The sequence below is a fragment of the Anas acuta genome, chromosome 2, assembly GCF_963932015.1.
Source record: "Anas acuta chromosome 2, bAnaAcu1.1, whole genome shotgun sequence".
NCBI classification, from domain to species: domain Eukaryota; kingdom Metazoa; phylum Chordata; class Aves; order Anseriformes; family Anatidae; genus Anas; species Anas acuta.
Window position 1 is genome coordinate 110000565 of NC_088980.1, and position 25305 is coordinate 110025869.

General features: G+C 38.4%; 1 protein-coding gene across 4 annotated transcripts in view; it reads right to left on the bottom strand.

Annotated features, from left to right (window-relative positions):
• Positions 1-25305, bottom strand: part of SPIRE1 (spire type actin nucleation factor 1) — a 125762-nt gene that overhangs the window by 90283 nt on the left and 10174 nt on the right. For all 4 annotated transcript variants that reach the window (XM_068671676.1, XM_068671677.1, XM_068671678.1 and 1 more), the window contains exon 2: positions 24680-24714. In XM_068671676.1, the coding sequence (XP_068527777.1) occupies positions 24680-24714 (35 nt within the window). The remainder of the gene's footprint in view (positions 1-24679; positions 24715-25305) is intronic.

Genomic DNA, 25305 nt, shown 5'->3' on the forward strand with positions numbered 1-25305 from the left:
GCACTGAGTTCCCCAGACCAGCCTTTGGGTGTGAATAGGCAGAGCTTCCTCGCTGATCCACTGCACAAAGCTCCGGAGGCGTTCCTTCCCACCACTCCTCTCTCCTCTAGTTGGCCCTTTATTGTTATTTTACAGTCTCTTAAAGTATAATTTGTTGAAAATTAAAAAAAAATAATAATCAGAGAAGAACAGAAAAGACAAGGAAATGAGTCACACCCAGGGATTATCACCTTTATTGTAGATGGTTGGGTGTTGGAGCACTTGCCATTCGAGGAGAGAACGATGGGCCTGGGCTTCTTTAAAGCTGGAGAAGAGAAGATTTTGAGGGACCTAAGCACGGCCAGCTAATACCTGCGAGGTGGTAATTGAGAAGAAGGAGCCAGGCTCTTCACTGAACTGCATGGTGTGAGAACAAGAGACGGTGATCATAGGTTGAAACAGGGGAGGCTTGGGCTGCATGTAAGGAAACAAAAAATTCCCCTGGAAATACCCAAGCCCTAGAACAGGCTGCTCAGAGATGATGCTGCAGAAATGCTGTCCTTGAAGGTTTTCAAACCCCAAATAGAAAAAAAGTCCAGAGCAACATGGGCTGACCAGGGCTGACCCTTCCAGTGTCATGGTTTGGAATTTTTCAACCAAACATTTATCTTAAAATTTTAATGTTGCAATTGCAGTGGAAAAAGTAGCTGACATAAAGCAATTGTATTGATCGTGATGGCCACATAAGCTAACTTGTTAGCAGTAACAAATGCAGAAGTGAGGAATTTTCTTTTTATAGAAATATACTGATTGGTTGTCATAGATATGTTAAAAAAAAAAAAAAAAAAGAAAGCTGTCCCAGCTGTCCCTTAAAAAAATAAATTAGAGGCTGTCATTATTTATTAGGCTTTTAGCTCTTCTTAAGATGGCATATTTCATGCATGTGCACACAGTACTATTAACTTTTTATGGAATAAATCCTATTGTTGTGTGCTATTTATATGAAAATATAAAAGTCATTGCACATTTACATATGAATATTTTGGAATAAAACAGTTGACAGGGCTGGTGTTTTGTCTGGCTCCCAGAAAAAAGAATTTTCCTTCAAACTGATTAAAAATTTGCACACGACAATTTATGTAAATAATTTATAATTATAATTTGTTACTTTATAGAGTCCTGAAGTACAGTTTACATCAAATAGAATGCAAATCCTTATTTATAAAAGATCTTCCCTCCCTTTGTTTTTAGAATAGTAAATATAAGCAGTTATGTTACTTGAATTCTTGTTTTTTTTTTTTTTCCTATTACTATTTTGGGTGTCCAGATGACAGCAATGTTCTGAAGAACTTCCAAATAAACAAACAAACAAAAAAATCATTGTGCTAAATTAAACCAGGGGAAAGTCATCAAACGTACCACAGAACTAAAAGTCATTAAAAATCTGTATGAGCTGGAATCCACTCCTGATGCGGTAAATCCTTTTTGTGCATCTGATGTGGCTGCATATTGCATAGCAGCAGACATAAATGCGGCTTTTTTTTTTTTATTTTTTTCCAATCCTGTATCTTGGCAGAGGGAAGGCTAACTTGAAAACAGACAACTTCAGCTGAAGGTGGCACGGCACCTTATGTTTGAAGTACAAATCAATTGGAGGTAAGGGGGAACGCATCTAGAAGGATTCTGGCGTATTCAGGAGGACCCCTGGGTTACGTGGTAATTGATTATGAGATGGAGTAGGGCAAAACTCAATATTGCCTAGTTTCATCAAGTTTTCCTCTTCTGAACAACCAAATACTTTAACTGACTCACAGGCGTGCTGCTGTTTGACACAGCTGACACTGAAATCCTAGAGAGTCATGCTATAAAATCCAGGAGGCCACTCCTTTGTCTCAGCCATCACAAAAGGCATGAGATGTTCCCACCAGAACAGCCAGTCTGCATCAGCATCACGAAAACATTATTTTTTAAAAGCAGAAATTAGGCCAATACAGCCTGACTTAACCAGATGAAGGTTTAGTTTCTAGGTCATCTCCAGGAACAGTTCACAAAAAATACCTGATTCTTCCCTGCAAGAAGAGGAGGCCTCATTACAAAAATACATCTCTTCAGATGTCTCTCTTTTCAAGGACACTTGTTACTATGATGATCATGATGCTAGTTTTTATAGCATAAAAAAGCTACATCGTCTACCAGTGTTTTTCTAAAATATTTTATATTATTTTTCATTCTGTGAATATGGGATAGCCTATTTTATTCATCACAGAAAGTATGAAAGGTGACATGTATCAGATGAATGCAGTAACACAATTTATGGTGGAGGCATTCCTTGGGAGTCCAGCAAAACCTGCCTTGAAAGGTTTTTAATGAAAATGTAAAAAGACAAACCCTTAAACCACACAGGCCTCGGTTTATGGCAACTGAGGAGGTTTGTAGCACAGCAGCTACAAAAAACTATCTAGCCATGTTTGTACTAAAACCTGTTCTGTCATGATACATTTTTTCCAACTGCTCTTGAAATCAAAAGGCTCATGCAATTTAGCCTGTTCCTTACAGCCCAAATTCCCGAGTTGAGCAAGTTTCTGCCTTTTTGCTGTTTATTTAAAAGTGGTGGTTTTAGCCTTTAAAGTGCAAGCAGAGAAAGAAGGAAAGCGTGTATTCTGAAGCGGCTGGGGCTTTAAGGAGGAAAAGAAAGAACTCAAACTTAGGAATTTCTGAGCAAAAGGTCTGTTATAAAGCCTGACCCGATTTCAAATGTTTGTGTTTTATAATGCTGCTTTGTACCACCTCAGATTTACCATTCCCATAATAATCATTATATAACTTCTTTTTAACAGTTGCAGATTTCCGAGTGATGTTTAGAATATACAGGCTCTGCACACTTTTTACAACAATACTAGTGTAAAAAAACACCTAGAAAACAGAAAAAAAAATCACTCTCACACTATCCCAGCACCAACACTTCTGCTCCTGCAATGTTAAGCTATTTTTAAACACCAGTCAAATCCTACCCAAAAAGAGCAGTCTCATTAGCAATTATCATATACTTTCCGTGTATCTAACTACCGAAGGCCAAAACACACTATTACCAAAAAATTTACTGTACCTTCTTTCAATCACATGCAGAAAATTCAGACTTTCAAGTAATTTACTCAGTGTAAGATACAAAATAAAAGCAGCAGAAGAAAAAAGAACCTGCACCATTCTTCAAAGGTGGTCGTGCTTTTAAGAAACAGTTTTTATACTAAAACTGAACTTAACCTTAGCTGGTTACATATCCTGTAATTTCCTCAGATGTAGAACAGGCACCCCTTCATTGTATCTAAAGGATTGAAAGAATCAGGAAATATTAACAAGCAGATAAAACATTTACAGCCCAGGTAACAAATCTCTTGTGTTCACTCAAAGGCATGAAAGGGAACCACATAGAAAGCAAAAGATAAAGATTCGTATTCTTGGTAGGGAAGACAAGCACAGAGTAGCAGCAGAGGAATAAACAAACAAATCAATCACTTTTCTAAAAAACACCTAGTGAAGGGTGTTTGGCATCACTTAGATAGACTTTTTTCCGCTTCCATGTGGAAGAGAAAATTCAACAAATTTTCCAGAAGTCCCTTCTATCTATATTTTTACGATTCTTTGATTGATGCAGCTTGAGGCTGCTAATCACCAAAGACTCTCACTGAGTATGCAAGATGTCATAAAACCTAAGAAGTAGCATTTTCTGTTATTCTGGGAAGACAGCAATATTCTAAAAAAAAATATTTGCACCCTTCTTCCTAAAAGGCAGATGTAATGGCATTGCATTACTCTCTTACATGGAATTCTGTGAAACAAAGAGAAAAGCAGCCTGTTGCACTAGCCCAGCACTATGATCAAACTGGTTCACAGTCATATTGCCCATGTGGAGTTGAGGACCACCATGGTTACATGCATTCAGATATACAACTGAGATGTGTCAAACTGAATACCACCGGCCTTCCCTGTGGTTGATACACAAAATTGTGTATTTTATATTTGAAAATTGTGGCAAGACAGACTCGGGGCCAGAACTCATGCACAAACACTGAAACTCGTACATTACGAGGCAATTGTTGAGAGGCAGTTATGCTTCAGACTGTGATAAGAGGCATATATCTACTTAAATATAATCCTAGATTACATTTTACTATGATTAATATCCTTTAGGTAGAACCTCAAATTGGATCTATTAGCCCTACACCAACACTAGGGCTACATCAATTAGAAAGTAACTTAGGAAATTCAGTCATCCCCCTTCTTCCTTTCCTACACTGGTCCTTCTATATTAAATATTACTACGTAGATGGCAACATCAGAGATACATGGATATTCATTTAAATATATGTATTTGAAAATTTCTATGGAAAAACTGCATGCTCAAATCCAAAGCATTGTATCTTCTGCTCCCTTAAGCCTTGAAGGCAACCCGAATACATCAGTCACCTCAAGACAGAAGAATCTCAAGCACGACTGACGGGTTGGGAAATTTCTGCCCATTCCACATCAGTCAGGAAATGACGCAGTCACACTGAATAGAGCAGTCCTCTTGCAAAATGGGTACAACAATAATCTGTAGGCCAATTCATACTTCAGCAACGCTCCCTGACTCACAGCCCCAGCCAATATGCAGTGGACCTGAGTTATCTTAAGTCCAGAAAATAATTTTCACGTAGTATATGGATATTTTCTGTTCTTGTTTTTAGTGGAAGGCCTGTGTTTGTAAAATAGCAGTGCCTGATTAGAGGAGTCTGGCATAAAGACGTGAAAAAGGTGACATCAGATAATGATGGGAAGTTGACATTGCAGGATTTGTTAGAGAACCAGTTGAGTAAATAACAAACAGATTCTGCATTTAACACATACGATTTTTTTATTCACAGAACAACCACATCTCAGATAACGAAGTGTTATATGGGCTTTTTTTTTTTGATTACCTCATAGCAACGTAAAAAGGGAAGATTTATTTATTTTTTTTCCTTTGCAATAATAACAATAAGCACAGTGATCTAATAAATACATTTAACTTGGAGCTTCACCACAGGTGTCAGAAGTATGCCATCACCGGCCTTTGGAGTGCAATAAAAATGGCAAAGGATGATTTTCTTTGTTCTGTAGAGACCAACATTAATTTCAGTATGAAAGCTGGGCTGGTTTTGACAAATACCTTAATACTGTTGAAGGTACAAAACTGATGTCCCTTGAAAACAACTGTCAATTCATCTGTTGCAAGAGAAGAAAGGACAGGAGTATTGATTTTGGTGTGTCTCTTTAGAAAGGTCAGGCTTTTCATGCTCTTGTTTACAAGTTAATGAAGTTCCCTCCCTGAGTGCATTATTCCTTTTTTCAGAGAGAAGGGTGCACAAAACATACTAGTTTGCATTAAAACTGGGACTGTCCTTGCAATACTGCTGTTAACACTACCAAGGAAAGTATGTGAGGGGCACTCAGAGTATTACTTGACATTTAGTACTTTGTTGCGTTATTTTTGTTGGCCTGAGAGTTTCAGCTTGCTCTTTTCTGACTCATAAAGTGTAGGCATCGTAATTTCTCTTCTCAGAAGTTCAGTGAGCCCATTTCTTTCTGAATACAATTCGCTGTGAAATGATTGAGATGTTTGCTTTTCCACACAGGAATTTCTCTCACAAACAAGTCCTTGACCTTCAGGCGAACAGGCACAATGATCCTAAGTAATAATCTAAAATTAAATTGTGACTCGTTCACAATGGCCACATAAAATGGACACCAGGAGTGGAAAGATGAAAAAGCAGGTAGGCCACCAACACCCCACTGGCTGGAGGCTCTTCCACAGATGGACTGCTGCCCCTATTGTCACACCATCTCCACTAGCTGGTAACAGGATGTGGAGGTAAAATAATGCAACAAAACCAGAATCAGTTTCTCAAACACTGGGGCACCTTAATTCCTGTCAGCAGGTAGGGCATGGTAAAGTACCACAACAAACACGAGACAACTCCTCAGTATTTAATTCAATATCCCACTACGATACTCTCAAGCTGGATGAGGCATTAAAGTTATGACTTTTCCAGATCATTCATAACTTTGCCATAAAATCCTTTGTATACTGTGGTCTGCGCACCTCTACTCACAAGCACAAGTTGGGGGAGAAAACAAGCACTCACATCTCCACCTACAGGGTTCACCATCCATTTGTGTCTGTAATTACTGTACTGGTAATTTCTATGCTGTGGCCAGAGAAAGGACACATGCTTGCCTGTTTTTGAAGGAGTAAGGAAAACAGTGTGAGGAAGCAGCAAACGCAGCAAGGGAAGGCGAGTCAGGAGCTGAGGGTGACCACAACACAGGCAGGGGCAGTGCCCTCATTGACTAGGGACACAGCCCCAGGTACCCAAACAGGAAAAGAAGAGCAGGTCTGGTGACAGAAACCAGGGTCAGCCACAGTCCACAATCAGCAGAGAAGTCCCACGGTGACGAGGCAGGTTAAGGTTTAGCCAGGAAGGCAAGTCAGCAGGTCAGGCTCAGCGAGGGACATGGCAGGGCACAGGCTGAGCTGCAGCACAGCTCAAGAGACAAAATGCGAAGGCTCAGCTTAAATGCTGTTCCTGAGCAGGAAGGAGGAACATGGGGGATGAGACTTCTCATGGCTCTATACCACAGCCCTCACATGGCTGTTTTTATAGCAATCTGATCCGAGGCTGCAGCTCTACCACAGCAGGGCCAGCCCTGAGCACAGGAAGCCTGGCCTCTCCTCGGGGTGGGTGTGCAGGGCCCTGACACAGGCACGGTGCCTTGGTGCCAGGAAACCCCAAAGCACTGTCTTCGGTAGGGAAAAAAAAAAAAAAAAGGTGTATTCTTCTACTGAACGGTATGTGGCAACTATGAGGAAACAAAATGATACTGAAAATCAGATGTCTGAAGTCAACATCAAGAACAATCCTGGTGTCCAGACTTACTGTGCAATGCATGATTCTGAAATATACGTGGGCTCTGAAAGTTAAGAGTTCAGTGTAGCTCTCTCACAAGCTATCTTGAATTTTCCTAACTCTGTAGAACCTTTGAGACAAAATATGCGTTATTTTCTTGAGGAAGAAAGCAGAAACTTCATCTTGCTGAATAAAGAAGATTTGGTAATTTGCTCACTATACTCGTTTCATAACTGATCATGAGATCTAGTAACAAGCCCATGTTGTCTGTTTTTTAATTAAATGAAGTTTATTATATGTAGGAATCTCCCAGGGAAAAAAAAAAAAAGTAATAAATTCACTGATGGTTTTGTGGTAAGAGAACAAAAGCTTTTTTATTTGTATTGTTTAGAAAATATCAATTATATCCATCAACAGTATCACATAAACAAGGCCTTACTTTAAAAGAAAGGATATCAACAACTACTGAAGGAATCACCGAAAACAACCACATATACAACTTTCACATCTGCAAATCATTCTTGCCTGTCGTGTTACTGTGACTCCTGTGATTTCACACTCATTTTGGTGTGCATGAGCCCCCCCAGTGCACACACGGGTGCTGTCTCCTCTGTCCCATTCTTACTCTGTTCTTCCTACAGGCCTCTTGACTTTCCTTAAGGAAACTAAAGCCTGTTTTGGCCGCTATCAGGGCTCGCTCCTCCTAGCCATCTGACCAGCCTACACTCCCAGTGACACTCAGTGAGTCAGCGAAAGCCTGTGTGGCCAGGGCAATGCTCCTGCCTCCTCCCTGAAACCTCCCTGCATCATCTCTGACACCTCATCTCCATACGCGAGGTCAATGTGGGCGTCCCAAGCTATTAAAATATTTCAGGACTCCCATGCATCAGTCTCTCTCTCTCTCCTCTCTGCACTTGGAAAACAAATGAACTTTCTTTCCATCAAATACTTGGAGAGGATAATGCAGGCAAATACACAGCTAAAATAACCCTGACTCACAGCATTCGAGAAGCAATAAAAAGGATTGATTTACACACACAGGCCTCGTCTTTTTAAAATAAATTATTTCATTACAGCAACATGAACTAACAGATCACCAAAATGTTCCAAACAGCACATGTTTAGGCTAGCTTAACAAAATAAGTAGCTAAGAAAACATCACTAATATTTGAGAAATACATAAAAGTATTTGCCAACCTTGAAACCTTCTCATTTTAAAAACTGAATTTTATAAATAGGCATATCTATGAGTAAATGGTTTATAACACAAAGTGTTGTTATTGAGCAGCTATCCTTCTATAAGAAAATATGAAATAATCTCAGGTATGCAACGTCAATACAAGCAATCATTGGAAAACACATATCTAAATTTGAGACATCCACGTGGGACGGGGAAAAAAAAAGATGCACACAACAAAGTGAGAGAGATCTAGGTTACACAAATGGCTCTGAGTTAATGTAGAAACTGTCCAGTCTCATACGCCTGGAAAACATTTCATCATCGGCGTTACTGCAAATAAACAGTGATACCATCTAAACCAGAAAATGAAGTATATCCAACTGTCTAATAACAATGGTTACCTAACAGTCTTTTCAAGATCATTCGATTACATTTGGATACATTATGATAAAACATGCTGGTATTTTAAATACTACTATCCATAAGACTTGTTAAATAACAGTAAACTTTACATTAGACTCAGCGATTTGAAGTCTCTTCTAAAACTCGTGACCAGTCACAAGGCTCTATGCCTCTTGACATGATCTTAAAGGGAAACTTTTTTTTTTTTCCTCCCTGATACTTACATATTCAGAATGAGCATGTATCTACCTACCACAGCTTAACAAAATGCTATCAAGTCTAACTTGACTTTTTACATGTACAATGCAAACTAATTCCTGGAGGGGTTTTACATGTGTAAAATACAAACAATACAAGTCCACTGTTAATAGCAAACACCAATATATCCACTACACCATCTTTTTGTCTACTATTTTACCATGACAAAACCAAATACATATACATATGCACACACGTGCATTTTTGTTTACTATGCATAATCCAGTATGGGCTTTGCATCCAAGAAATCTCAGAATGATTTGCAAAGTTCAAATAAGATCACTCATTGAGGACTGGTGTGAAATTGCTGGATCAAAACCAGCCATTTTCCAAACAGAGAAATACAAGGAACAAAACTAGGAGCAAAAGATTTATTACCAGTGAAGCGAGTTCTTTACTATCTGTGATCCAGAGTTTCAGTATACAGCACCAACTGTGTACCATAAGCACTCGAGTTTGGGAAGTGTTTCTGGCTTTTACAGCATCATGAGAAGGAGCTCACAGAGTCACCTTTCATGTTGTGCTGCTGCATCAACGCTCTGCTCCGAGCACTAACCTCCATGCCCTCAGTATTTCTCAACCTGCAATTCAAACAAGTACTAAGATTAAAGGGAAGACAGAAAGAATGTACCCATACCTGTGGATTTTATTTTCAAGTAACTACAGCTACTGCTATGAATTTCTTTTTCTGTGTTTGGGTGACTGCCTGCATGTGTGTTCTCCACAGTGAGGGTGGCAAAATACTGCAAGAGATTGCCTAGAGAGCCTGTGGGATCTCCATCCCTGGATGCCATCAAAACCTGACTGGGCAAGGTCCTCATCAACCCCATTAACTTTGAGGTTAGCATTGTCTTGAGCATCTTTGGTCACTAGGGATGGACCAGATGACCTCCAAAGCTCCCTTCTAACCTCTATTATGATTCATTGATATTATAATTAGGGCCAATTTCAAGCCTGGTGCCACAGATTTACATTTATCAAAGAGCAGATCACAGAGGCCTTCATACAGGTAAGTATCCAAAGCCCAGAGCAGTCCTTAACAGAAAACACTGTGGACAGACTTTTCAGCAAGGCCTTAGCTCATACAGATCAGTCATGGCACAACACATTAGCCATGACAAAAGGATTTGAATAGGGATGGCCAACCCCCACAGTTACTCCACACTGGAGACAAATATCTGAAGGGTTGTACTTGTGGATATTAAAAGACAGTTCTTCACATTCAGAGCAAATAATACGGCTCAAACTTTGTGCATCCAGAAGGAAAACACACGTGAATTGCTTATAGAGGAGCAGTTCGATGTCTCTTCATTAATAATGATGTGGTTAACAGGAAGACAAACTTCACAGAAAAACACACAAGTAAATATGTAGTCATAGGTACAAATTCAATAGGATATTGTGTTGTTCAGTGTCTCATGACACAGGAATCAGGTTGTTTAACATCTTATGATCTAATAGTGTTCTCTGCAGGCTGGAAGAAGATGAGGCTTGCTTTTCTTGACCCAGGAAAAAGACATCCTCAAGTCAGTTGCTATAATGGACAAAGCTAAGGAAATCTGAGACTTTTAGATCTCTAAAATGGACTGCAGGAGGCTTATTACCCCTTCTCAATGGCAACAGGACCAAGTGTCATGCAGCATGAGTCTGTAGGTCATGGTCAGATTCCCAAGAACACACAACAGATGGAGAGGAGATGGTAAGAGGGACAAAGCATCCCTAAGAGTCAGCTGTACATTGAGGATCCTGAATCTCTAGCTGTCAGTGTTATCAGAGAGTGGAATGGTTGCAGCTGCAGCCAGACTTCAGCAGAACTAGTGGCCAAGGACAATCCTTTGCTGCACCCATTCAGAGCAGCTTCTTTTGATCAGGCCATTTTTTTTAATGTCTTTTTTCCCCCTCAGGGTACTGTTGTGAGATCTGCAGGTGAAATCCTGCACTGGGATGCTGAGGACATCTGAGATTTGCAGTGCCCAAGGCCACAATTTAAGGAGGCCAAGCCAGGGACAACGCCGGCATTAGACTGCGACACCAATGGGGTCAACACGACCCAAACAGAAACCCATCACTCTTCAAAGGAGGGATTCTGCAGGCGTGGGCTCTGTTCCCTCTGGCTGTGGGACACGAGACCGCTGACAGCTCTGTGCTTAGTGCCCGGACCTCTCCAGAGCAGCAGCAATACTCGATGTGGGCTGGATACCAAGAAGTATGACTTGATGAGACTGTGCTCAGGAGGTAGACTGCTGCCTGCTAGACTGTCAAAGGAAAAGCAGACTGGGATCCTCATTCACCGAGGAACTGAAGGGCTGACAGGCAAATTAATTAGAAAATAATTATTTGAGGATAGAGAGATGTAAAAAAACAGAATAAATGAGTCAAGATCACTCTATTATGAATCCAATGAGTCATAAAAAAGTAAATTCAGAAAAGGACACATCCATAAAACACAGTTCCTGTTGTGCTGGATGAGTCAGAGGGATGACACGCTCTTAACCACAACTTCTGCGTGTCACAGGGGAGCCACAACAGAGGAGCTTCGATGAGCACCACGAGAATCCCTGCTCTCGGGTGTTGGTGCTGCCCAGTAACCCAGACTCTGAACAAACACGGGAGCTATCTCGGAGAGACGAACTGTCATATCCTGAGCAAACTTACTATCAGCGTAAACATAAGCACATGTGTAGTTGCTTTAGATAGGGGATTGGGACTGTAAGAACTCAGATTTTAACAAAACAATACTGTTTTATAATTTCTGCTCAACTGTTCTGAAGAACGCAATTTCCAAGCCTAACATTTCTCAGTTTCACTGCATCAAAGCTGCAAAGGTTGCAACTATCGTAACACCTGAAGCAGCTCTTGTTCTTTGTTCCTACAGCCATTAAACAGGGATAAAGCACAGCAAACAGCACTTTTGTTTTGTGTTCAGGAAGCTTTTAAAAACTTGCCATCACACTCACTTTTGAAAAACTGGAATAGGCCACTTAAAAAAAAAAAAAAGCCCAAACAAACCAAACAGAAAGCAGTGTCATATAAATTCTATCACCTTCGGTGAACGGTGTATTTTTAGTTACACACAACAAAAACACAAATACAATTGCCTGTTAATAACACTCAAGTTTCCATGCCAAGATAGGAACTGAAAGACAGCATCTGCAGTATCTGCTGCAGTGCCCGCTGCCTGGCAAAAGCTATCTTGATATTCATACAGATACAAGATAGAAGGACCAAGATCTTCATACATATATGAGCAATCTGAAAAAAAAAAAAAAAAAAAAAAAAAAAGAAAGAAAGAAAAACTGACAGGAAGGTGCCTGGTATCTCATTAATTTGACAGTTTGTATCTCAATATGACATTTGAAGCGCTGGAAGAATATAGAAGTGCTGTTGAAATGTAAATCCGCAGTGAGGTTCAGGCTGTTTTTAATGATTATATCTTTGTTCGTGATACATCTGCTGAAAAATGATACCAGCCCTCTGAGGCAGATTCTGTAAAATGAAATACTATTTTTAGGACCATGAACTTGCTCAATTTTGTCAGACTTTTTTTTTTTCCCCTTCGAGTTCTCTGCCCTACTACTTACTAGTGGAGTATTACCACACTGTGAAGCTAAACATTATTTCATTTGCATTTTAATGACAACACTCTTCATGTATTTCACTGCCTTTCCAAATGCTGCAGTAAATAAAAGGTACCTTTGTTTCCCCATTCTGTATTAGTTTTTGATGTGTCTTTGCCTTCTTACTGAACTTCTTCCTTTACTTGTACCTAAATAAGACTCCTGCTCCATATCCCCCAAAGTTTGTTTTTTTCTTTCATAAAGCTGTTCATTTTGATTTCCCCCTAACATTCTACTTCAGTTTTGAAACACTTCCTGAAATATTTACAGGAAAGATAGGGGTGAGTTTGTCTTCTGTGTAGGAACAACACTCAGTCCATCTACTGCCAGAGAGCAAGTAAACAATAGAAAAGCAAAGTCTGCTTTTGTACTAGCACAGTAACACACACATATATAACCCTGAAAGATAAGAGATTTATTTGAAAGAGAATGGATTACTGCTTTTATAGGTTTTCAAAGTATTTATGAAATTTACACAGGAGAAAAAAAAAAGGGAGGGGGGAGAGGGGATAGTCTAGCCTGAAAGTAAATTCACAGTATTTTGATGAAACGTCTCTCAAGGGTATTAGAATTGTTTTGGCAGCAAAGAAAAATAGGCTTATTATTTCAGGTAGTATGTAAAATCTACAGAAAGGTTTTTGGTTCTGTGATCAGGGCTTAAAAAATCTGGATTCTGCGCTGGCTCTGCCACACAGACTGAATGTCACAATTTCCCTGATGTCTTGAGCTTGATTTTTCCTTCTCTAAAATGAGAACAGCTTTTATTTTCTCCCAAAAGTCATTCATCTTGGCTACCACATAATTAAGTCACCGGGACTACTCGGAGAACCTCAGGTTCAGCACACTCTTCATCTATCTACTGCTGCTCTGGGTTTTAAGCTATTAAGTATGCCATTGCATTTGCATATATAAGTAGCATAACAGACAGACATCAACTGCAGGATCTGAGATTTGCAAACAGACAACATTCCAGAAAGCTGGGAGGCCAGGAATTGAGAAGATCTTAACTTTTAAATAAGCATTTTCATTATGTAAGAGAATGAAGTACTTTAAATTGAAAAATAATTTTGCTCTAATATGTCCAAATAAGTGGTAAAACTCATCCATCACAATAGCATGTTTTTCTACTTTTCTCTCATTTAACTGTCTTTACCTAAATTTTTCAGATTAACTTTTTATTTAACATCTAGGACCAACTCTGCAATGGTAAAAACAAGTTGTATTTCCATACATTTTCCTAGTGCCAGTGCTTTAAATGTTATAGGTACACCTATGCAACTGACTCTCCTTGTACGTGCAGTGCTACTTGTCAAAGGTCCTTTACAATTCGTGATGAAAGCGCCAGACTGATAAAATGAGGTTAGGTTCAGCATTACCTCTGAGTACTAGATCTGCATAAAAAGATTAATGAAAGCTGACAAAAGTAAAGGCCAGATTTTGAAGAAAAATGTATCAAAATAAGAAGTCTGTTTACTAAACAAAACCACAGCAGAAGTCCTCAAAGTAGGTTACACTGAACAGAAAACAAGAACAATTTAAACAAAACAATGCAGGATGTTCAATATTATAAACCCATCCTGGCCAACAACGTTCATTAAGAACATTACTCCTGTTAGCATATGAACAGATTTAAAAAAAAAGAAAAAGAAGAAAAGGGAAAAGAATTATTTTCTGCATGCTTTACTAGTTGTAGGTTTAAAGCAAGCTCCAGCAGTAAGCCATACAAAGAGTTATAAACAGGAGCAACTCTTCTGGAAAATTACAAGGTAAGACAGTGGCCGATGGCCAGAGACCACAAATTACTTCACTGTTTTCATAGTTTCAGCTGGATTTGTTTTCTCCATGCCCAACTAGATGAAACATTCCTTGAAGATCTAGGAATTGCACAAAGCTTTCAGTCCAAGGACAAAAGTGAAAGGCTCAATGGGATATTGAAGCACAAGCAGCACACTCCAGAAAAAAAAAATAAATGTAATCTGATATGGTGCAAAGCATATTCAAAAGCAAGCATTGATTCACAATCACCAAATGGTGATTTGGGGTTAGTGATAACATAGTTTAGAAGATTACGTGGACATCCATGTTCTCTCTAACATTCGTACCGCCTTGGCTCCAAAGCAAGTGGAGCCCACAGCACGAGGAATGGCACATCCTCCTCAAGGAACAGACCAGATGGAGCTTCTGAAGGCAACTTGTTTACTGTGCAGTGCAAGTCTGCTCCAGACTTGCAACAGCATGAAGGAGATAACCTGAATCTGCAGGCCAGAGGTGAACAGGAAGGCAGCATGCACCGACCCAAAGCCACCATGCAGCCAGAGAAGAGTCTTCTAAACAAACTCTGAAGACATATTTTTCATCATTACCTAGAAAGGAGTAGGTGGTGGGCAGCCTGCATTAGCCAATACCAAAAAAGAAAGAAAGAAAAAAGAAAAAAAAAACAACAAAAAACAAAGCCTGAATTAACATGTTGGCAACAGAGAAGAGAGGGGTGCTTTTAGCAGACGGCAATTAAGGACTTGGCAAGCATCTGGAGGAAAGGAAAGAGTGTGAGTCAAAGATAACGCTAATATCTCAAGTTGAGATAGCAGAGAAAGATAGAGACACAATGAGAAATGCACGGCGGCGAAGTAATGTATTCAGGCAGCAGTACAACATCCACAAGGCCCTACAGAGCAAACAAGCAGAGGTGCAGGGGGCTATAAAAAAAAACAAAAAAACAACAAAAAAAAACACACTTGGAGCAGAGATGGCAACATCGACAATCATCAAATATTAGGCAGAGACAGTAACAGACACCCACAAAAGCAGGTGACTAACTTTTTGGTCAGAGAGAAACGGATATAAAGGAAGTTAATGCATGAACTATAAGAGATTTTGAGAGAAAACAGGAGAGGGAGGCTTGGAAGTGAAGGTATGCTAAAAGTGGGAAACAGAGACCTGGACAGGGGTGTTTCAGGCTGAGTTTTTCTCCCTCACATGTTCCTCCCTATTAGTTTAACAGTGTCCCTACCTCCTTAACTGAAGCAACAGCTAATCTATGAAGCGTGAACAGCTTGCCTTATCCTAGTTAATTATTTAACCTTAACTTTTTGCTGAAGGTGAAGGTGTTACAGGTACTTCATAATTTATTATGTAGCTATATTAACCTCTGGTTAATAGAAGAAAGGGACATGATGACACATTTAGAATGCAGTCACCCCTTTGTTTTATCTGCGTGTTTAATTTACCATTTGTATTTCATTTTAGTAAATCTAAGTATTTTAATCCACCTGCTGCAGCATACAGCAACACTGAAGGATAATCCAAGAAACATTCTTAGGGTCTTCCACTCATGCCATTACGGAGAGATCTTGGAGCTTGCTTTCTTTATAATGATTAATATTACAAACAGGTAAATGCCAGACAAAATTAAGCAATATAAGATGAAAACATCCACACTAGTAGGTCATGGGGCGCACTGAAACTTACCAGTTGCTAAAGAGCTCACTCCAGAACAAAAGCTCAAATGGGTTGCACTGTGTCAAGTCCAACAAAAGAAAGTACAAACTAACAAAAACTCCTTTTTCCCTCAGCAAGCCCCAAGACAGATTCTGTACCCTCTTTGGCAAAGAAAGTTCACAGTGCTGCAAGCTCTCATGACTCAACAGCAAACCTTGCTTTGTTGAAGGTCTCAACTTCTCAGGTCAAGTGCTTTAAATCAGAATTTACGTATTAGTGTTCATTAGAAGAAAAGCATTTAGTCATAGAATTGGGAAAAAAAAAAAAAGCATTTAAGTATGTATTAACCAATTTCTGATGATCTCATTGTACATGTCTTGTGGTTTTTAATGCTCAGGGATGGTGTTACTGGGAACATCTGATCCGCTCTGTTACTAACCTACTGAAAATGCACATCTGACTAAAATTACAGTTAAGCTTCATTCACAGTATTTCCCTCAAATGACCTTTGGAAATCCCAAGAGGGGAGACCACATTTCTCTTCCCTTCTCTTGCAATAACTGAAGCTTCTGCATGATCAAAACCAGATGACAACAGCTCTTCTTCCTCCCAGCGGATAGCCAGGGCAGCATATGAAGGCAAGAGAAACCGAAGGCTAAACAGAGCCACGCTGTCTACTAGTACATAAAAATTCCATGCGTTTGTTTTCATTACATTAGCTAAAGCTGCATTTAAAGAAGAAAGCCTTTCATAATGTTATTTTCCCAACTATAAATTGTTGGGAGTTCTACACATTAAAAGAAGTGGGAGTGACTAATGAGAATTTCTACATTAAAACATCATTTACTTCACAGGATAATAGATACAGATAAACTAAATCTGATATAGATACAGTTTAGATAAACTGGATCAATATTTCCAAGCGGATTCAAAGCAGGAATGTTAAAATGACTCAACGGTAGTGCAAGCTAGTACTGAAAAGCGTAGGTGTTGTTCAAGTAGGTGGGAACACTCTGGATCTACTTCATTCATAAATAAGTATTTCTCTCACTTCAAATCTCTCCAGTATTCAAAAAATGAACTTACTGATATTATTAGTTTTATCTTGCTATCCTTGTGTCATTTTCTTAATGGTTAAATTTACAATTTAAATGCAGAGGATGTTTTAGGTTGGGAAGCTGGTACCCGGTAACTGAACTGAAGTGAAATTAAATCTTCAGCTCTCTTGAATTCCTGATTGCTTTGACCACTGACCAAATTCAAAACTGATAAAAAAGTAACTATGTTATCTTAACTATGTTAAAATAAGCCTAATCCATTAACCACGTCATATTTCTTGGCATGCCAACTATGATGCACTGCTACTTGGACATTCAAGGGCTTCTATATCAGAGTCAGAGAAAGACACTAAACCCTGCCTCTGAGAAATAAGAATTAGAGATCAATTAGAGATATAAATAAATAATAATAAAAAAGGTCTATGAGCAATTTTTTTCACTTAAAGTGATTTAATAATTTAGTAGAACTATGAAATATTACAAAAATTTGATGTTTATTTTTCACAGAACGCCACTAATACCCAACTTTAGTCAGAGAAGGTTACTTGTGCCCTGCAGTGATACAGCTAACCTAGCTAAAGTAAGCGTATCTGGAAAGAAAAATGCAATATTATATTTAGATACTTAAACAGGTCACCAAAGTACACTTCAGTCTTCCAAAAAAATGATGTGGAGAAGCCTGACTTCCCTTGGCTTCTCAATCAAACTTCCCACTGAACCTATTCAGCACTCTGACTTCATCACGGGAAGCACAAGTGCTCCGTGGATGGAAGCGGTACAGGTTCCACTCATGGACACCTAGGGAAAGAATGGCTTAAATAAAAGGAAATCTTCAGAGAGAAACACTTTTTGGGAGAACAGTTCTTCACTTTGAGAGTGGTCAAAGAGTGGAACAGGCTTCCTAGAGAGGTGGTTGGAGCCCCATGCCTGTCAGTGTTCAAGAGACACTTTAATTTTTGGCTAGCCCTAAAGAGGTCAGTCAGTTGGACTCCATGATCTCTGAAGGTCCCTTCCAACTCAACTGTTCTCTTCTACTCGTATTGCACTGTACGTCTACTTCCTATCATGTATACTGTCAAAGCAGAAGGGAAACACAAAGTTACAAGACTTCGGAAAAGGAAGCACAATAACAAGATTTTTGGTATCATTCCTCTGTTTTGTCTTTTTCTGAGGATTAAAAGCAACAGAAGGAGAAATAGAGATTAAGATGTGAATGAAACCCTGTATTCCTACCTACTACAATAAATACCTCAAACCTACCACAGAGGCAATAAAAAACCAGCAGCACTTACTGAAAGCAAGCTCCGATTCAATGTTAGATCGTTAGTATTTCTCTCAGCTAACAATAAAAAAAAAATATCAAAAGAGTCACTTTTTTCTTCCACATCATTGCATTTCTTAATTAAGTTTTAACAACTTGAAGACTAACAAATTTATAAGGTTTGTGATGAAAGAAGTATTTCACAACTGGGTAAGAAGCCAGTAAGATCCTCTGGATTTTTAACAATTACTTAGCTTCTAGACAGTAGAGACAAGTATCAAGCACAAGTTTATGCACCTTAGACATTAAAAAACAAATACGCTAACTCCCACTGGACTACCGATGGAAACAAAAGCTTCTTTCAGGCGTTAAATTAATAGGAAATAACTGAGTTAGAAAAGAGTGATAACAGCACAATATGCCAAATCAGCTTCTTTGTGTGCTTTTTTCATCTACATCTTACGTACTTTTTATTCCATCAGCTTTAAATGTTCCGCATACTTTCATATTGTGGCTGTTGGAGTACTGAATGTATAATTGAGATGCTTAAGAATGGTTGGTTGTTTTTGCTGTCATCCCTTCTTCCCCAGATCAAAAAGCCCACACCATACCACCAGGTCAAGCTTACCACTGAAAGCGAACTCACTGAACTGCAGAGGTGCATTTCACATTAATTTCAGAATTGCCTTAGGCAAAATCCACAAAGGAGAAAAAAAAAAAGAAAAAAGAAGAGCTCCCTCCATGAAATCATACTAAGAAATATTATTTGGCTTCTATTCATCCCCAGAAAGTGTACCCCCTGTTTGGATTATGCTTTTATTATTAAGTATTTTACAGGGATCTTGCCCCAGTTCTTTGAAATCTGTCTGTTAAGACCAATCAGTTTGAATTTCCTATAAACCTACTTGATTTCATACTGTAAGCAAGAACTGTCATTCTGCAGAATATCTGTTATATCAATTGCCCTAAAAATTGCTGCAGTGCCATATCTGTAGCCAGTAAAAGTCACAGCAAAACATTTTTTTTTAAAAAGATTTGCTTCACAAATCTTACACACATCAGAAGTTATGCATTGTAAAGTATAAAGGCCAAAATACTAGTATAGAGGCATAAAATATTTAACCCACACATACATGACGACAATAAATTTTGGCAAACACATTACGCCAAAAAAAAAAAAAAAAAAATCAGACCTAATATTACATTAGTGTAAGAAAAGTCTGAACTGCTCAAGTAATGAAAAAAACTTGTATATGATAATTTAACCTCTGTATTATTCTAGTTTTCTTTTTCTAGAATTTAGGATTTGTAGATGTTGGACTGCAGTAATGACATGAAGATACTGCCTACAAAAATCCCAAAACATAAAATCAAAATTATGACATACCAATAAAAAATATATGTAACTGATGCCTTTTTTTTATATATATTTCTTTGTTTGGAAAGCATGATTTCTTCCTTTCTATCAGTAGTTTAATGTGCATATTGTGTGTAAATTTATAAAAATTGCCACCTTTGCCACAATCCCCCCACTCAATTTGGTACTTTGTGAAGAGGCTGGAAAACCCAGCATCTCTATCACAGAACCTGTAACCAGCAGACTTCATGGAAAAGCAGTGCCATAGTAATCTCAGAAGCCTTTGAGGGTTTTATTAGGCCAGGAACAAAGCCAGAATGTTTATGGCTTATTATTATTATTATTATTACAGTAACAAAAACAACAACAAAAAGAAACATTGCATTTTTCCTTTCATTCTCATACACTGAATTATATTTTATTTCACACAAGAAACAAAGATGGACAATACAAGGGACTACTAGATTGTATGCACTCAACCAATACCTAAAGCTTAAGTTTTCCCTACTGTTTGACTGAGCACTTTGATTCTTCTCTTGGTCTGAACACAGAAGCAAACTTATCTACTGAATCACAGAATCACAGAATTTCTAGGTTGGAAGAGACCTCAAGATCATCGAGTCCAACCTCTGAAGTCCATTGAGTCCAACTGGCACTTGTCTACTAGGAAACTAGCACCTTAAAGCTAATTAATATGATAGCTATCACGTCAATCAATACCTATGACAGCTACTGTAGATATGACAGCATATCATTGATATGATAGGTATCATATCAAACAACATAATAGAACCAATAGAGGAAGGGTTTTGCAAAGACTGAAGACTTGTACAAACAGCCTTATTCTCCCCACACTCTAAGATCCCTTTCAGAGTAAGGTAAACTGAATTGGCAAACTTCTACTTCCTTAGTTAATCTTGTGATAAAACTGTGTAATTCTAACGACTTCACATTTTTGTGCTTTGACATTTAACAGAGTCACCACCACCTAAGTCACTGCTCCATGTTCTGCGATTTATGCTTTTCACATGCACAATGCTCCTTGGAGGGATCAAAGCCTGAAATGACAGGATCTGAAATCCTGTCAGAAGAGCAGGGCTGAATTTTTGCCTCTCTGCTCTTCCCCAGCTGACGGAAAGGTTTCCCAGCGGCATCACTCGAACGAAGATTTTGTCACAAATCCCGTGTGACTTTAGGATGAGCGGATTATTGCAGGCACATCATACTACGCTGCAAAATTACAAAGCCTTTACAAGGAGCAGTTGTTTTCTCCTCTAAGACCCTGGACAGATGGCAGGATTCGACTATCTCTAAATCAGCTTAGTCAAATACATGATCAGTTCTCCAGCCCAATATTCATTGTGTATTCTTAATGAAACCGCTGAATGAAAAGGGCGATGTGCCAAGCTTAAAGCAAGCAAACAACAGAAATCCATTTTCCTCCAAGATCAACCTCTTCATGGTATGCTGTGCACATTTACACAAATCAAGGACGACAGAGTTCCTCTTGAAAAAGTAGCTCGTTACAAAAAGTAGCTCGTTACAAAACACAGATGATCAAAACCTGAATTCTACTTTCCTGAGTGTTTTCAATTTAATCGAGTGCCTGTTGTTTTGTTGCAGCTATGAAGTAATCCAGGCAAATCAGGAGGTCAGATGACTGCCTGCCACAGAGGAACCACACCAAGAAACAAGCATAATGGGCTTCCAGGTATCTAAAATAACAGGTCCCTCAAAGGCTGGAAGTGCATCATCTCTGAGATAATCCCATCAGCAAGTGATGAGCGCTTCACTCATCAGAAGAGGCACCCAATGCTGGAGCATGACTTAATGCTGTCAAGAAAAGATGTGTGATTCTACTTTGATTTCTAAGAAGCAATCCTGAATCCCTGCTAATTCTCCTCTTAACAGCACAGGGAACCAAGAGCTTTCATGGAATTAGCAGATTTGTACCCAAGCACTCACAGAGAACTTTGGTGTTGTTTTTTTTTTTTCAGTGCATAATCAAAACTCATTTGTTGGGAGACAAGAGTCAGCCATATTTCACTATGGGAAATTGTTCTCAAGAACATTGCTGCCTGTCCTCCTTGCAGTGACATTTCTCCTCCCTTGGCACCGTAAGGGTAAAGCTCGCGAAGCAGAACTAATGATCACCGCTGTGCAGACAGTGATTCTTCACTGCTGCAACTGCCCCTCAACCACAATCTTACTTCTCTTTGCACCAGGGATGAAAAAAAGAATCCTAGATATTAGTATATGCTAAATCAACCCATTTTATACTGCTTGAATTTTGAGTATGCAACACTCTTGAATGTAGGTGTGGCTTTATTTTTAATGCAAAATTATGACACATCTTTTGAAAGCCTAACATTCTGTGCTATTAAATGCAGGCTCGGATTTTCATTAGCATGAGAAGTGGTTGATTTTCTGTTTGAGTCAATATAATGAGTAACAAGTACATTCCTATTTGTACTGAAGTAGAAACAGTATCCTCATGTAACCTATACATTTATTTCCCTAAGTTATTGTCTGAAATAGTCAATATTTTAAGTTCCCAATCAAAGAGATTTGAAAGAGAAGTTTTAGTTTCCCAGACAAGTACCATAATTTTCACTGTATGTTAACATCTTTAATAATTACGAGACACATGTAATCAATGGCTTGCAAATAGAATTTGCATACACAACACGCAGCAGTCTCCTTAAAACATTTTGAAAAACGATTCATTTTGTGATTTGACATGAGCTGATGGATGTTGAACAGCTTATTCACCATTGTTTGGGACAGGGTATTTAATTCATGCCTGGCTTTTAAACTAATGTGAGAGTTTGTAGGTACCTTTATATTTGCATAGATGCTGGTTAACTACGTTATTCATACACAACAAGCCTATGCTCAGTTAGGTGGGTCTTCTGAAATACGTGGCAATTAAACCCTCCTACATATGAATCACTGAGCATTCACAGAATGCTTTCTATATGAGTACTAAGTGTTTACAAATGAGGCTGGCATATTTTAAATAATCTTCACCACTCCACCACCTTGGTTAAGACAACGAAGTAATGCTATCATCATGTACAAACAGAGACACAGGCAGACACAGATTAAATAAGGTGACCTTATTCCTTACTCCCATCTTCCCACTATGGCTTTGGTACCTGGACCCAGAATTTCACACACACCTTGAATCACTAGCTTGAAATACATAGAATATCAACTTAGGATCACTTACATGTTCTGCAAAAGAAATATGATTATCATTATTTACAATTCTAAGAAGCTTCCCACAAATTCTAATACATTTGATCAGGCCACAGTTTTCCACAAGAATCAACAATGTGCAGTAGGCTCTCTGCTGAATGCCTAGTTCTGAAAAACACAAACATCATCACCGCCAGGGCTAAAGCTGAAGCCCCAAAGGAATTTTGGAGGAGAAAAAAAAGCTACTGACTCCCTCACAGGCTCCTTCAAGATGACAAAGATAAACAGAAGAGTCAATATGCTAATGGTCACAGTGCTTATCAGAGACAATTTTCAATGGCGCATCTGTACCATGGGAAATTCTAACCTGCTGAACTTGTTCTTTCTACCTATTAACAAAACTATTTTTTAAAAATATGAAAATTTAATAGCTCTCTCCATGGAAGATAATGAAGTAAAGGATGTCCAACTGACTCTCATTAGACATTTTTGAAACAAAAGCATTTTTACTTTATACCAAAGTGAAATATTTTATGTTTTCTTAAAAAATATGTTTTAACAGGGTTTATCATCTCTATTTTCACTGTTAGGGCCTATCATTATCTTCTGCTAAAAAACACGAAGGAAAATTGTAAACAATGTTTAGTATGCAAAGCAAATGACACATTAGATTATCATTTGTAAGTAAGGTACGAGATTTATGAACCGGGTTTCTACAAATGCTGAAACAAAAACAGGATGCATTTGCTTAATCTGAACTGCACAAAGAGAAACAAAATGTGCCTACTTCCAATTTCTGGACTTGTATCAGTGAGGAATTTCTCCTTAGACTGCTTCCTGCTGAAGGAACGTTGCCATTTTGTTATAAACAGCTGCAAAAACCTGGACGGCTTTGGCATTTTACCATGTGTAGTTCAATTAGCGGGCCTTCCATTTTGTTATTAAACCAGCTGTTTTCATACCCAGTTTTGTCTAAGTACAAACCTTTTAGCGACAGCCGTTTGTCACCCCCACATATATTCGGGATGAGAAAACAGCCTGCCAATTAAGATGCCCTACCTCCAGGCCCAGTCTGAGGTAGCAATGGAACAGTTAAAGTAAAAACTCAGTTTTCCATTTCAAAGAAAGTTCAAAGACAAGAAGAAAACACTGCCCTGCAAAGGACACAGATATTTTTATTTATTGCCGGAAAAGTTTAGTTAAGGAGTAGGCCATCAGATTTGCTCTGTATCATAACAAACAGTTGTGAGTCCACATCCTGTCCAGCAAGAAGGTCTACCTAGTTTTCATTCAAGTCTTGGATTAAATCTATGGATCTGACAAAATGGTGGTTTGAGCATTCTTAAAACAGCTTAGGATCAAAGACACAGAGTCAAAAAATGGTCAAGATATAAAGCAAGCAGTTTTGAACTGGTTTTACAATTCTGTTGCTACTCCAGCAAGACATACCTAAACTATTCCTTAGGCCCCATATCACCAAGTGATAAATTAAAGGAAATACTAAAAGCACATGAAAAAAGGACACCTTGAGGTAGAAAAATAATCTTGAGATCACTTTTCTTCTCTGCTTCTATCCAAATTCCTGGGTTGCCAAAAATCGCCAACCCATTCTGTTAACACTAAGTATTTATTCCACAATCTACTAGTCCTTTAGAAAGCACACTGAGATAATTTATCCAAGCGAAATTATTTAAAATAAAATATTCTAAAATAAAACCAAAGATACTTATTTAAAAGAATTGAATAACAAATGAGGTTACATTATCTGTAGCTCCAGTCTCGTTTTTTGAAAACTACATGGACTTTCTTTCTTCTTTTTCTGAGCGTGAGACTAAATGACCCATGTTAAGACACTTTTATGCACCTGTTAATTTAGAGACATAAATACTACAAACATTTCACAGTAAGACTGCCCACTGAAAGCACTCTACATTTTCACTTTAAGGTAACAAAAACAAACTGAGCTAAATCAGCACCAGCAGAGAACACAAAACACTTCTCTTACCTCCATTTCTGTGCAGTGTAACCGGTCTGATTTATCTGTAATAAAAAAAAAAAAAAAAAGAAAGAAAAGCTTTCAGTTTAAGTCAATGGACAAGACACTGAGAAGTCAACTCTTTTTTTCCAGTTTTAGCCAAATATTCTTTGCCTTACTTCAATCACACATTTCAATAATATTGCAATTATACATGCATCACAGAATTAACAACAAAAAGGCCCTGCCCTCTTTATTTGGATCCTTCACGACTCTCCCTTTTAAGATGTCTTTAATGTTTGGCTTCATTATTTAAATTGTATGAATGATGCTCAGCCATGGAGGGAACATGAAAACATGTTGGCTTAAATTAAGCAGGAGCAAGTAATTATTTCAAGAGAAAACATACCATTAATTCATAGACCAGGAAAAAGCCACTTGCTTCATCTGATACTTCTGGGATATCAGAGTTCAACAATAACAAGATGAAGTCTGAGCAAGCTAAAGTAGAAATATTGTTGTAATATTTTCAGAGGTCTTTTCTTTCAATTTTTGTGTTTCCTCTGAGTTCAGAAACATCACTTTGGAATTTACACAACATGGAGAAATTAAGCGTCTGAATTGTTTAATCAAACTGAAATCTCAATATTCTCAAA